Source organism: Pelophylax lessonae, assembly GCF_965119305.1.
Source record: "Pelophylax lessonae genome assembly, chromosome: 5".
NCBI lineage: Eukaryota > Metazoa > Chordata > Amphibia > Anura > Ranidae > Pelophylax > Pelophylax lessonae.
Window position 1 is genome coordinate 1,135,459 of NC_138772.1, and position 14,895 is coordinate 1,150,353.

The window sequence follows — 14,895 nt, forward strand, 5'->3', positions numbered from 1 at the left end:
CGTATCGATTATATACCCATCATATCTCCTCCTATTACCCTCATATCTCCTCCTCCTATATACCCTCATAACCTCCCTCCTATATACCCTCATATCACCTCCCTCCTATATACCCTCATATCACCTCCCTCCTATATACCCTCATCACCTCCCTCCTATATACCCTCATATCACCTCCCTCCTATATACCCTCATATAACCTCCATCCTATATACCCTCATATCCTCCTCCTATATAACCCTCATATCTCCTCCCTCCTATATACCCTCATATCTCCTCCCTCCTATATACCCTCATATCTCCTCCCTCCTATATACCCTCATATCTCCTCCCTCCTATATACCCTCATATCTCCTCCCTCCTATATACCCTCATATCTCCTCCTATATACCCTCCTATCTCCTCCCTCCTATATACCCTCATATCTCCTCCTATATACCCTCCTATCTCCTCCCTCCTATATACCCTCATATCACCTCCCTCCTATATACCCTCATATCTCCTCCCTCCTATATACCCTCATATCTCCTCCCTCCTATATACCCTCATATCTCCTCCCTCCTATATACCATCATATCTCCTCCCTCCTATATACCATCATATCTCCTCCCTCCTATATACCCTCATATCTCCTCCCTCCTATATACCCTCATATCTCCTCCCTCCTATATACCATCATATCTCCTCCCTCCTATATACCCTCCTATCTCCTCCCTCCTATATACCCTCATATCTCCTCCTATATACCCTCATATCTCCTCCCTATATACTCTCATATCTCCTCCCTCCTATATACCCTCATATCTCCTCCCTCCTATATACCCTCATATCACCTCCCTCCTATATACCCTCATATCTCCTCCCTCCTATATACCCTCATATCTCCTCCCTCCTATATACCCTCATATCTCCTCCCTCCTATATACCATCATATCTCCTCCCTCCTATATACCCTCATATCTCCTCCTATATACCCTCATATCTCCTCCCTTCTATATACCCTCATATCTCCTCCTATATACCCTCATATCTCCTCCCTCCTATATACCCTCATATCTCCTCCCTCCTATATACCCTCATATCTCCTCCTATATACCCTCATAGCTCCTCCCTCCTATATACCCTCATATCTCCTCCTATATACCCTCATATCTCCTCCTATATACCCTCATTTCAACTCCTATATACCCTCATATCTCCTCCCTCCTATATACCCTCATTTCTCCTCCTATATACCCTCATAGCTCCTCCCTCCTATATACCCTCATAGCTCCTCCCTCCTATATACCCTCATAGCTCCTCCCTCCTATATACCCTCATAGCTCCTCCCTCCTATATATCCTCATATCTCCTCCCTCCTATATACCCTCATAGCTCCTCCCTCCTATATACCCTCATATCTCCTCCCTCCTATATACCCTCATATCTCCTCCTATATACCCTCATAGCTCCTCCCTCCTATATACCCTCATATCTCCTCCTATATACCCTCATATCTCCTCCTATATACCCTCATTTCAACTCCTATATACCCTCATATCTCCTCCCTCCTATATACCCTCATCTCCTCCCTCCTATATACCCTCATATCTCCTCCTATATACCCTCATATCTCCTCCCTCCTATATACCCTCATATCTCCTCCCTCCTATATACCCTCATATCTCCTCCCTCCTATATACCCTCATATCCCCTCCTATATACTCTCATATCTCCTCCCTCCTATATACCCTCATATCTCCTCCTATATACCCTCATATCTCCTCCTATATACCCTCATATCTCCTCCTATATACCCTCATATCTCCTCCCTCCTATATACCCTCATAGCTCCTCCCTCCTATATACCCTCATATCTCCTCCCTCCTATATACCCTCATATCCCCTCCTATATACTCTCATATCTCCTCCCTCCTATATACCCTCATATCTCCTCCTATATACCCTCATATCTCCTACCTCCTATATACCCTCATAGCTCCTCCCTCCTATATACCCTCATAGCTCCTCCCTCCTATATACCCTCATATCTCCTCCCTCCTATATACCCTCATAGCTCCTCCCTCCTATATACCCTCATTTCTCCTCCCTCCTATATACCCTCATATCTCCTCCCTCCTATATACCCTCATATCTCCTCCTATATACCCTCATTTCCCCTCCTATATACCCTCCTATCTCCTCCCTCCTATATACCCTCATATCCCCTCCTATATACCCTCATAGCTCCTCCCTCCTATCTCCTCCTATATACAGTCAGGTCCATAAATATTGGGACATGGACACAATTCTAATCTTTTTGGCTCTATACACCACCACAATGGATTTGAAATGAAACAAACAAGATGTGCTTTACCTGCAGACTTTCAGCTTTAATTTGAGGGAATTTACATCCAAATCAGGTGAACGGTGTAGGAATTACAACAGTTTGTATTTGTGCCTCCCACTTTTTAAGGGACCAAAAGTAATGGGACTGATTAACAATCATAAATCAAACTTTCACTTTTTAATACTTGGTTGCAAATCATTTGCAGCCAATTACAGCCTGAAGTCTGGAACCCATAGACATCACCAGACGCTGGGTTTCATCCCTGGTGATGCTCTGCCAGGCCTCTACTGCAACTGTCTTCAGTTCCTGCTTGTTCTTGGGGCATTTTCCCTTCAGTTTTGTCTTCAGCAAGTGAAATGCATGCTCAATCGGATTCAGGTCAGGTGATTGACTCGGCCATTGCATAACATTCCACTTCTTTCCCTTAAAAAACTCTTTGGTTGCTTTCGCAGTATGCTTCGGGTCATTGTCCATCTGCACTGTGAAGCGCCGTCCAATGAGTTCTGAAGCATTTGGCTGAATATAAGCAGATAATATTCCCGAAACACTTCAGAATTCATCCTGCTGCTTCTGTCAGCAGTCACATCATCAATAAATACAAGAGAACCAGTTCCATTGGCAGCCATACATGCCCACGCCATGACACTACCACCACCATGCTTCACTGATGAGGTGGTATGCTTTGGATCATGAGCAGTTCCTTTCCTTCTCCATGCTCTTCTCTTCCCATCACTCTGCTACAAGTTGATCTTCGTCTCATCTGTCCATAGGATGTTCCAGAACTGTGAAGGCTTTTTTAGATGTTGTCTGGAAAACTCTAATCTGGCCTTCCTGTTTTTGAGGCTCATCAATGATTTACATCTTGTGGTGAACCCTCTGTATTCACTCTGGTGAATTCTTCTCTTGATTGTTGACTTTGACACACATACACCTACCTCCTGGAGAGTGTTCCTGACCTGACACACATACACCTACCTCCTGGAGAGTGTTCTTCATCTGACACACATACACCTACCTCCTGGAGAGAGTTCTCTATATGACACACATACACCTACCTCCTGGAGAGTGTTCCTGATCTGACACACATACACCTACCTCCTGGAGAGTGTTCTTCATCTGACACACATACACCTACCTCCTGGAGAGTGTTCTTCATCTGACACACATACACCTACCTCCTGGAGAGTGTTCTTCATCTGACACACATACACCTACCTCCTGGAGAGTGTTCTTCATCTGACACACATATACCTACCTCCTGGAGAGTGTTCTTCATCTGACACACATACACCTACCTCCTAGAGAGTGATCTTGATCTGGCCAACTGTTGTGAAGGGTGTTTTCTTCACCAGGGAAAGAATTCTTCGGTCATCCACCACAGTTGTTTTCCGTGGTCTTCCGGGTCTTTTGGTGTTGCTGAGCTCACCAGTGCGTTCTTTCTTTTTTAAGGATGTTCCAAACAGCTGATTTTGCCACACCTAATGTTTTTGCTATCTCTCTGATGGGTTTGTTTTGTTTTTCAGCCTAATGATGGCTTGCTTCACTGATAGTGACAGCTCTTTGGATCTCATATTGAGAGTTGACAGCAACAGATTCCAAATGCAAATAGCACACTTGAAATGAACTCTGGACCTTTTATCTGCTCCTTGTAAATGGGATAATGAGGGAATAACACACACCTGGCCATGGAACAGCTGAGCAGCCAATTGTCCCACTACTTTTGGTCCCTTAAAAAGTGGGAGTCACATATACAAACTGTTGTAATTCCTACACCTTTCACCTGATTTGGATGTAAATACCCTCAAATTAAAGCTGAAAGTCTGCAGTTAAAGCACATCTTGTTTGTTTCATTTCAAATCCATTGTGGTGGTGTATAGAGCCAAAAAGATTAGAATTGTGTCCATGTCCCAATATTTATGGACCTGACTGTACCCTCATATCTCATTCCTTCCTAAGCACTCCCATCCTTCCATTCCGCCTATGGACCCTATCTCCCTGTCTCACTTCTAGACCTCCATCTCTTTACCAGTCTTTTTGAACCCCAAACCTTTGTCACTCCTGTGGCCCCCTATCTGTGTCCTTCTTATAGACCTCCATCCTTCTGTTCCTCCTGTGAACCCCTATACCTCTGTATTTTCCCTAGAACCCCATCCCTATGTCTATTCTATGGATCACCATTCCAAACAAACAGAAATCTCCCAGCACACTTACCAGCCGGCTTGTGAATAGACGAAGATCCCGTCTAATAATTCTATTCCAGAACGGGGGGTTTGGTTGCACATTTGGAGATAAATTTGGAAGCTGCATGTGAAGGCTCCTCTGTATAGGGGCCCATCCATGGGTGCCCTTTTTTGTATAGCTTGCGCTATGAATCCCCATCTTCTCTCCCTCCCATAGACCCCCATCCCTCCGTCCCTCCGTCCCTCCAGTGAACCCCAATCTACCGGTCCTTTTTGTGCACCACAATCCCTCTGTTATGCCTTTGGATCCCCATCCTTCTATCGTTCATATCTTCCTCTACTTCTTTGACCGCCCTATAGACACCGATCCCTCAATTCTTATCATGTTTGTTCCTCCCATGGACCCCTATTCCTCATTCTTGCTTTGGACCCCAACCTTTTATCCCTCCTATGGACTCTCATTCTTTTTTCCTGCTTTAGACCCTCATTCTCCATGTCCCTTTTATGGATCCCTACCTCTCCGTCCCTCTTGTGGACCCTATCCCTCTGTCCCTCTTGTGGACCCTATCCCTCCGTCCCTCTTGTGGACCCTATCCCTCTGTCCCTCATGTGGACCCTATCCCTCCGTCCCTCTTGTGGACCCTATCCCTCTATCCCTCTTGTGGACCCTATCCCTCTGTCCCTCTTGTGGACCCTATCCCTCCGTCCCTCTTGTGGACCCTATCCCTCCGTCCCTCTTGTGGACCCTATCCCTCTGTCCCTCTTGTGGACCCTATCCCTCCGTCCCTCTTGTGGACCCTATCCCTCCATCCCTCTTGTGGACTCCTTTCCCTCTGTCCCTCTTGTGGACCCTATCCCTCCGTCCCTCTTGTGGACCCTATCCCTCCGTCCCTCTTGTGGACCCTATCCCTCTGTCCCTCTTGTGGACCCTATCCCTCCGTCCCTCTTGTGGACCCTATCCCTCCGTCCCTCTTGTGGACCCTATCCCTCTGTCCCTCTTGTGGACCCTATCCCTCCGTCCCTCTTGTGGACCCTATCCCTCTGTCCCTCTTGTGGACCCTATCCCTCCGTCCCTCTTGTGGACCCTATCCCTCCATCCCTCTTGTGGACTCCTTTCCCTCTGTCCCTCTTGTCGACCCTATCCCTCCGTCCCTCTTGTCGACCCTATCCCTCCGTCCCTCTTGTGGACCCTATCCCTCTGTCCCTCTTGTGGACCCTATCCCTCCGTCCCTCTTGTGGACCCTATCCCTCCGTCCCTCTTGTGGACCCTATCCCTCTGTCCCTCTTGTGGACCCTATCCCTCCGTCCCTCTTGTGGACCCTATCCCTCCGTCCCTCTTGTGGACCCTATCCCTCTGTCCCTCTTGTGGACCCTATCCCTCCGTCCCTCTTGTGGACCCTATCCCTCCGTCCCTCTTGTGGACCCTATCCCTCCGTCCCTCTTGTGGACTCCTTTCCCTCCGTCCCTCTTGTGGACTCCTTTCCCTCTGTCCCTCTTGTGGACCCTATCCCTCTGTCTCTCTTGTGGACTCCTTTCCCTCTGTCCCTCTTGTGGACCCTATCCCTCCGTCCCTCTTGTGGACCCTATCCCTCTGTCCCTCTTGTGGACCCTATCCCTCCATCCCTCTTGTGGACTCCTTTCCCTCTGTCCCTCTTGTGGACCCTATCCCTCCGTCCCTCTTGTGGACCCTATCCCTCCGTCCCTCTTGTGGACTCCTTTCCCTCTGTCCCTCTTGTGGACCCTATCCCTCCGTCCCTCTTGTGGACCCTATCCCTCCGTCCCTCTTGTGGACCCTATCCCTCTGTCCCTCTTGTGGACCCTATCCCTCCGTCCCTCTTGTGGACCCTATCCCTCTGTCCCTCTTGTGGACCCTATCCCTCCGTCCCTCTTGTGGACCCTATCCCTCTGTCCCCCTTGTGGACTCCTTTCCCTCTGTCCCTCTTGTGGACTCCTTTCCCTCTGTCCCTCTTGTGGACCCTATCCCTCTGTCCCTCTTGTGGACTCCTTTCTCTCTGTCTCCTCTAATAGATTCCTATTCCTCTGTTTCTCATGTGAATCCGAATCTCTCTTACCTTAATTTGGATTCCCATCCTTTCATACCTCATATGTTCCTATGGGCCCCAATCCCCTTGTCCTCTCCTGGACCCCAATCTTTCTGTTGTTTCCATGGACTCTATCTGTAACTCCTTTGGGCCCCCATCCCTCTGTCTTTCCAATGAACCCCCATCTCTTTGACCATTTTGTTTACCAACATCCATTTGTCCATTCTATAGACATCATTCGTATCCCCCTTTCCTCTCCAGGACCCCTATCCCTCTGTTGTTCCTAATAGACTCCTATCCCTCTTTCCCTCCCACAGACCCCCATCCCTCTGTCTCTCCTAGGGACCCACATTCCTCTTTCCCTCCTATGGACCCACATCCTTGTCCTTTCTATGGACCCCCCATCGCTCTGTCCCTCCTGTGAACCCCCATCTCTTTAACCTCTATGAAACCCCATTCTTCTGCTACTCCTACATAGTGCCTGTCCTGCTGTTCTTTCTATTGATCCCCATCCTTCTTTCCTCCCATTGACTCCCATCCTTCTGCCTTTATTTGGACCCCCATCATTTTGTTTCTCCTATGTAACCCCATCCTTCTCTCTCTCCTAGGGACTCACACCCCTCTGTCCCATCTTCCAACCTCATTCTCTCGTTCTTGTGAACCGCTGTTCCTCTGTTATTTCTATGGTCCCCATCCCTAAGTCTTCTCCATAGACCCCAATTCAGCTGTTGTTCCCATGAACCCCAATTCCTCTATCTCTGCTGTGGGGCCCACATTCCTCTAACCCCTCCACTAAATCCCCATCTCTCTGTGCTTTCCATGGAACGTCATCCTTCTGTTTGCCCTTTGGATCCCCATCCCTCTGCCCCTCTTGTAGACCCCCAATTGTTCTGTCTCTCCTGTGAAACCCTATTTTCTTTCACCTTTCTGTTGACCTCCATCTTTTTGTCCCTCCTTTCGACCCCCATTTCTCTGTCCCTCCTTTCGACCACCATTCCTCTGTCCCTCCTTTGAACCTCCATCTCTCTGTTCTTCCTGTGGACCAGTATCCCTCTGTTACTCCTATGGTACCCAATCTTTCTGTACCTCCTATACGGTCCTCGGTCCCACTGTCCCTCATATAGATCCCCATTCATCAATGCTCCTAATGACCCCCATTCTTCTGTCCTCCTTTTGACCTTCGTCACCCTATCCCTTCTATGGACCCCCATTCCTCTGTCCCTCCTTTGAACCTCCATATCTCTGTTCTTCCTGTGGACCACTATCCCTCTGTTACTCCTATGGAACCCAATCTTTCTGTACCTCCTATACGGTCCTCCGTCCTACTGTCCCTCATATAGACCCCCATTCGTCTATGCTCCTAACGACCCCCATTCTTCTGTCCTCCTTTTGACCTATGTCACCCTATCCCTTCTATGGACTCCCATTCCTCTGTTCCTCCTATGGACCTGATCCTTCTGTCCCACCTATGGACTCTATTATTGTCCCCACTGCTTTTTTCCTCTATGGACTCCCATTCTTCTGTCCACCTCATGGACCCAAATCCTTTTGTTCCTCCTATGGACCACCAACCCTTCCTATCTTTTCTACGGACCCCCAATACTCTGACCCTCCCATGTACCTCCATCCCTCTGTCTTTTCTATGAACCCCACAACCTTTGTCCCTCCATATGAGTCTATTCCTCTTTACCTTATTTTGACACCCATCATCATGTCCCTCTGATGGTCTCCAACCCATCTGTCTCTCCTGTTGGCCCCCATAGCTGTGTCACTCCTATGGACCCCCATTCCTCTGTCCTTCCAATTTACCCCTATCCCTTTGTCAATTCTTTGGACCCCTATTACTCTGTATCTCAAGTGAACTCCCGTTTTTTTTTTTTAATTTCTATTGACTCTATACTGTTTCCCTCCCTATGGACCCCCATCTGTCTGCTCTTCCTATGGACCCCCATCCCTCTGTCCCACCTGTGGACTCCAAACCTTCTGATGTTTCTATGAACTCTTTCTTTCTGTTCATCCTATGGAGTCCTATCCCTCTTTCATTTTATTTTGACCCCAATCCTTCTGTCCTTCCAATAGACTTGATCCTTCTTTACCTCCTATGGACCCCCTTTACTCTGTCCCTCCGTTTAAGCCATTTTCCTCTTTTGGAACTCCATCCTTCTGTCCCTCCTATTGACTCCCATTCATCTGTAGCCCCTCTGGCCCACCCTGCTGTTCCTCATGTGACTCCCATCCCTTTTGCCATCCTATGGCCCCCTTCCTTCTGTCCCTCCCATATCCACGTTTCTTCATTTGGACCCCCATCCTTTTTTTCCTCCTATTGACCCCCCCCCTCAAATCTGTCCTTCTCATTGACCCCTTCCCTCTATCCCTCCCATTAACTCCATTCCTCTGTCCTGTTGTGCGTTATACGTTTGAGAATGATTTCCTGAACGATAATTATAACAAGATCTTTTCGTCAATCAATTTCTTTTTAACAGCATACACCAATCGATATGAATACTGACTAAGTAGGAAATATATATATTTATTCACAATACAGTAGCTCACAAAAGTAAGTATACCCCATCCCATTTTATTCTATCTTTTCATGTGACAACACTGAAGAAATGACACTTTGCTACAATGTAAAGTAGTGAGTGTACAGCTTGTATAACAGTGTAAATTTACTGTCCCCTCAAAATAACTCAACACACAGCCATTAATGTCTAAACCAGTTTTGTTGCCAGCGGCTTACCCCGATGGGGTGAGCTGGGAAAAGTAACCAATGTTCCCTTGATGGGGTGAGCTGGGGAAAGGTAACCAATGTTTCTCAATGTGGTGAGCTGGAGAAAGCTAATCAATGGTCCCCAATAAGGTGAGCTGGGGAAAGGTAATCAATGTTCCCCGATGGGGTGAGCTGGGGAAAGGTAATCAATGTTCCCCGATGGGGTGAGCTGGGGAAAGGTAATCAATGTTCCCCAATGGGGTGAGCTGGGCAAAGGTAATCAATGTTCCCTGATGGGGTGAGATGGAGAAAGATAATCAATGTTCCCTGATGGGGTGAGCTGGGGAAAGGTAATCAATGTTCCCCCCGATGAGGTGAGCTGGGGAAAGATAATCAATGTTCCCTGGATGGGGTGAGCTGGGGAAAGGTAATCAATGCTCCCCGATGGGGTGAGCTTTGGAAACGTAATCAATGTATCCCTGATGGGGTGAGCTGGGGAAAGGTATTCAATGTTTCCAAATGGGATGAGCTGGGGAAAGGTAATCAATGTTCCCGATGGGATGAGCTGGGGAAAGGTAATCAATGTTTCCAAATGGGATGAGCTGGGGAAAGGTAATCAATGTTCCCGATGGGATGAGCTGGGGAAAGGTAATCAATGTTCCCGATGGGGTGAGCTGGGGAAAGGTAATCAATTTTCCCCCCGATGAGGTGAGCTGGGGAAAGGTAATCAATGTATCCCTGATGGGGTGAGCTGGGGAAAGGTAATCAATGTTCCCCGATGGGGTGAGCTGAGGAAAAGTAATCAATGTTCCCTGGATGGGGTGAGCAAGGGAAAGGTAATCAATGTTCCCTGGATGGGGTGAGCTGGGAAAAGTAATCAATGTTGGGTGGAAGGTTGCAGAGTGTTTGTGAAGTTTGCGGAGTGTTTATGAAGGTTGCGGAGTGTTTGTGGAGTGTTTGTGAAGGTTGCAGAGTGTTTGTGAAGATTACGGAGTGTTTGTGGAGTGTTTGTGAAGGTTGTGGAGTGTTTGTGGAGTGTTTGTGAAGGTTGTGGAGTGTTTGTGAAGGTTGCGGAGTGTTTGTGGAGTGTTTGTGAAGGTTGTGGAGTGTTTGTGAAGGTTGCAGAGTGTTTGTGAAGATTACGGAGTGTTTGTGGAGTGTTTGTGAAGGTTGTGGAGTGTTTGTGAAGGTTGTGGAGTGTTTGTGAAGGTTACGGAGTGTTTGTGAAGGTTACGGAGTGTTTGTGAAGTTTACGGAGTGTTTGTGAAGTTTGTGGAGTGTTTGTGAAGGTTGTGGAGTGTTTGTGAAGGTTGCGGAGTGTTTGTGAAGGTTGCGGAGTGTTTGTGAAGGTTGCAGAGTGTTTATGAAGGTTGCGGAGTGTTTGTGAAGGTTGTGGAGTGTTTGTGAAGGTTGCGGAGTGTTTGTGAAGGTAGCAGAGTGTTTGTGAAGGTTGCGGAGTGTTTGTGAAGGTTGTGGAGTGTTTGTGAAGGTTGCGGAGTGTTTGTGAAGGTTGCGGAGTGTTTGTGAAGGTTGTGGAGTGTTTGTGAAGGTTGCGGAGTGTTTGTGAAGGTTGCGGAGTGTTTGTTTCGGAGGTTGTGTGAGTTGAAGGTTTGTTATCAGTGTTCCTCAGTGGGGAAAGGTAATCAATGTTCTCTTGTTGGGGTGAGCTGGGAAAGGTAATCAATATTGGGTGGAAGGTTGCGGAGTGTTTGTGAAGGTTGCGGAGTGTTTGTGAAGGTTGCGGAGTGTTTGTGAAGGTTGTGGAGTGTTTGTGAAGGTTGCGGAATGTTTGTGAAGGTTGCAGAGTGTTTGTGAAGGTTGCGGAGTGTTTGTGAAGGTTGCGGAGTGTTTGTGAAGGTTACGGAGTGTTTGTGAAGGTTGCGGAGTGTTTGTGAAGGTTGCGGAGTGTTTGTTTCGGAGGTTGTGTGAGTTGAAGGTTTGTTATCAGTGTTCCTCAGTGGGGAAAGGTAATCAATGTTCTCTTGTTGGGGTGAGCTGGGAAAGGTAATCAATATTGGGTGGAAGGTTGCGGAGTGTTTGTGAAGGTTGCGGAGTGTTTGTTTGGAGGTTGCGGAGTGTTTGTTCGGAGGTTGCGGAGTGTTTGTGAAGGTTACGGAGTGTTTGTTCGGAGGTTGCGGAGTGTTTGTGAAGGTTGCGGAGTGTTTGTGAAGGTTTGCGGAGTGTTTGTTCGGAGGTTGCGGAGTGTTTGTGAAGGTTTGCGGAGTGTTTGTGAAGGTTGCGGAGTGTTTGTGAAGGTTGCGGAGTGTTTGTGAAGGTTGTGGAGTGTTTGTGAAGGTTGCGGAATGTTTGTGAAGGTTGCAGAGTGTTTGTGAAGGTTGCGGAGTGTTTGTGAAGGTTGCGGAGTGTTTGTGAAGGTTACGGAGTGTTTGTGAAGGTTGCGGAGTGTTTGTGAAGGTTGCGGAGTGTTTGTTTCGGAGGTTGTGTGAGTTGAAGGTTTGTTATCAGTGTTCCTCAGTGGGGAAAGGTAATCAATGTTCTCTTGTTGGGGTGAGCTGGGAAAGGTAATCAATATTGGGTGGAAGGTTGCGGAGTGTTTGTGAAGGTTGCGGAGTGTTTGTTTGGAGGTTGCGGAGTGTTTGTTCGGAGGTTGCGGAGTGTTTGTGAAGGTTGCGGAGTGTTTGTTCGGAGGTTGCGGAGTGTTTGTGAAGGTTGCGGAGTGTTTGTGAAGGTTTGCGGAGTGTTTGTTCGGAGTTTGCGGAGTCTTTGTGAAGGTTTGCGGAGTGTTTGTGAAGGTTGCGGAGTGTTTGTGAAGGTTTGCGGAGTGTTTGTTCGGAGTTTGCGGAGTGTTTGTGAAGGTTTGCGTGGTGTTTGTGAAGGTTGCGGAGTGTTTGTGAAGGTTGCGGAGTGTTTGTGGAGTGTTTGTGAAGGTTGTGGAGTGTTTGTGGAGTTTTTGTGGAGGTTGTGGAGTGTTTGTGGAGTGTTTGTGAAGGTTGCGGAGTGTTTGTTTCGGAGGTTGGGTGAGTTGAGGGTTTGTTATCAGTGTTCCTCAGTGGGGAAAGGTAATCAATGTTCTCTTGTTGGGGTGAGCTGGGAAAGGTAATCAATGTTGGGTGGAAGGTTGCGGAGTGTTTGTTTCGGAGGTTGTGTGAATTGAAGGTTTGTTATCAGTGTTCCTCAGTGAAAGCCCCAGGCTTCCTGTGTAGAAGAGGAGAGACCAATCCAGACGCTCGCTGAGCTGAGTCATGTAAATCTGATCATATGACTTGGACGTGTGGAAGAGTTTCACTTTCGTTTTGCTCTTTCGCTGTCAGCGATGGCGTCTGCTGCTCTGAGTGCAGAGCTGGAATGTTCCGTCTGTCTGAGCCTTTATATAGATCCCGTAAACCTGAAATGTGGACACAACTTCTGCCGGGATTGCATAGATCACGTGTTGGATACACAGGAGAGGTCTGGACGGTATTCTTGTCCTGGATGCAGAGAAGAATTCCCGGAGCGGCCTGCACTGCAGAGGAACATTACATTGCGGAGCATCTTGGAGGCCTTCCAGTCTGCGCAGCCAGGTCAGGCGGTGAGTGGGAACGCCTGCACTTACTGCATTGACTTTCCCATATCGGCTGTAAAGTGCTGTCTGCTGTGTGAAGCCTACATGTGTGAGGACCACCTGAGAGTCCACAGCAAGTCCCCAGAACACGTCTTATGTGACCCCACCACCTCCATGGAGAAGAGGAAATGCCCTATTCATAGGAAGATTCTAGAATATTTCTGCACTGTGGATGCCACTTGTATCTGTGTGGGCTGCAGCTTGGCCGGAGAACATCGGGGACACAAGGTGGAGACGTTGAGTGAGGCTTCCATAAAGGAGAAACATGAACTCAGAAATCTTCTACAGTCAATGAACTCAAAGAGGGAGGAGATGGAGGAAAGGGTCCGTAGTCTGGAGGAACGCAGGAGGAACACAGAACAAAAAGCATACGATGCAACAGAGAGAGTCGACCTCCTGTTCCAGGACCTCAAGAGACGTCTGGAGGACCTGGAGAAAAAGGTCCTGAGTGGGATCATTGATCAGGCAGAGCGGGTCTCTCTACCATTGTCTGCACAGATCCAAAGACTGGAAATAAAGAAGGAGGAGCTTTCCAGGAGGATGCGTCACATCGAGGAGCTGTGTAACGTGCCGGACCCACTGACACTCCTACAAGAACCACACACAGGGGACTTCTATGATTGTGAGGATGTAGATGATGATCAGATCCTCCATGATGGAGGGGATCTGGATGTGGCCGGGATCGTACATACATTACACACGGGGTTCTCCGATATGACGTCCATGGAACATCTATGCTTCAATATACAGGAGGCTGCAGACCTGCTATTGGACGAGAACACGGCTCACGGCAATCTGCTCCTATCAGACGATATGAAGACCGCGTCGTGGTCAGATATCAAGCGGGAACGCCGGGAGACACCGGACAGATTCCAGAACCGCGCCCAGGTGTTGAGCAGTCGGAGGTTTTCCTCGGGGAGACATTTTTGGGAAGTAGATGTCAGTAAATCGGAACACTGGATAGTCGGGATGTGTTATCCCAGTATAGAGAGGACAGGGTGGGCGCAGTCCCGGATCGGAAATAACCATCGGTCCTGGGGACTGCTGAGACACGAGAACCAACATGTGGTCACACATAACAGAAAAGAGATCCAATTACCGTACAAGATCACCGGCCACACAGTCCGGGTCTACCTGGATTACGAGGCCGGCCGGATCTCCTTTTATGATCTGTGTGACCCGATCCGACACCTCCACACCTTCACCACCACCTTCACCGAGCCCCTCCATGCTGGGGTATGGCTATTGGATGGAGGGGTGAAGATATTGGGGGGAGGGCAGTAATGGGGGTAGACGTGGTCCCAGAGCCTGGTCATTAGTGATCAGCCAATCAGCTGAACTGCCCGGGGTTTAATCACAATTTGTCAAATTTCAAAGAAGTTTGGATGCCGAAATCTCTGAACTCCACTGAAACCAACGGGAGGCAAATCCGACAAATGGTCATTTTTTGGGCTAAAAGGGAAGGTGGTGTCAAAAATAGCACGGGGGAGGGGGGGGGCGGTTTAGGGGGGTGGGCATGGCTGAACATTTACTCAGGCAAAGAAAAAAACGGTTAGCCGCACCTCTGGCGACCCGCTGTGTTGTCCGCCGGCACCCACCAATCATTAGGCAGAGAGCAGCAATCCGTCTATGTAACAGCAGGTCACCCTTCTGTCAGGAGGGAAGGCATGGATCCAGGGGCACCAATCAATGCCTTCCCCTAGTCTAAGCACCTCCCCCACAGTGAGAAAACACCTCCCCCACAGTGAGAAAACACTGGCTAGGCACAGTTAACCCTTTAATTGCCCCTGATGTTTTTAACCCCTTCCCAGCCAGTGTCATTACTACAGTCACAGTGCATATTTTAACCCCTTTTAAGTCGGTGTCATTATTACAGTGACAGTGCATATTTTTAACTCCTTCCCAGCCAGTGTCATTAGTACAGTGACAGCATATTTTTTTTAGCACTGATCACTGTATTGGTGTCTCTGGTGCCCACAAAGTGTCAGCGAGGTGTCCAGTTTGTCCGCGGCAATATCGCATCACCGCTATAAGTCGCTGATCGCTGCAATTACTAGTAAAAAATAAAGAAA

General features: G+C 48.2%; 1 protein-coding gene across 1 annotated transcript; it reads left to right on the forward strand.

Annotated features, from left to right (window-relative positions):
• Window positions 1-12,524: 12,524 nt before the first annotated feature.
• Window positions 12,525-14,166, forward strand: LOC309556138 (E3 ubiquitin/ISG15 ligase TRIM25-like). The gene has a single exon (XM_082258494.1). It carries the CDS (start codon window positions 12,536-12,538, stop codon window positions 14,105-14,107), a length of 1,572 nt encoding a protein of 523 aa, XP_082114620.1. The 5' UTR covers window positions 12,525-12,535; the 3' UTR covers window positions 14,108-14,166.
• Window positions 14,167-14,895: the final 729 nt, after the last annotated feature.

What these genes read in the sequence shown, in the direction of transcription:
- LOC309556138 (XM_082258494.1), top strand. Translation starts at nt 12,536, where the DNA reads ATGGCGTCTGCTGCTCTGAGTGCAGAGCTGGAATGTTCCGTCTGTCTG.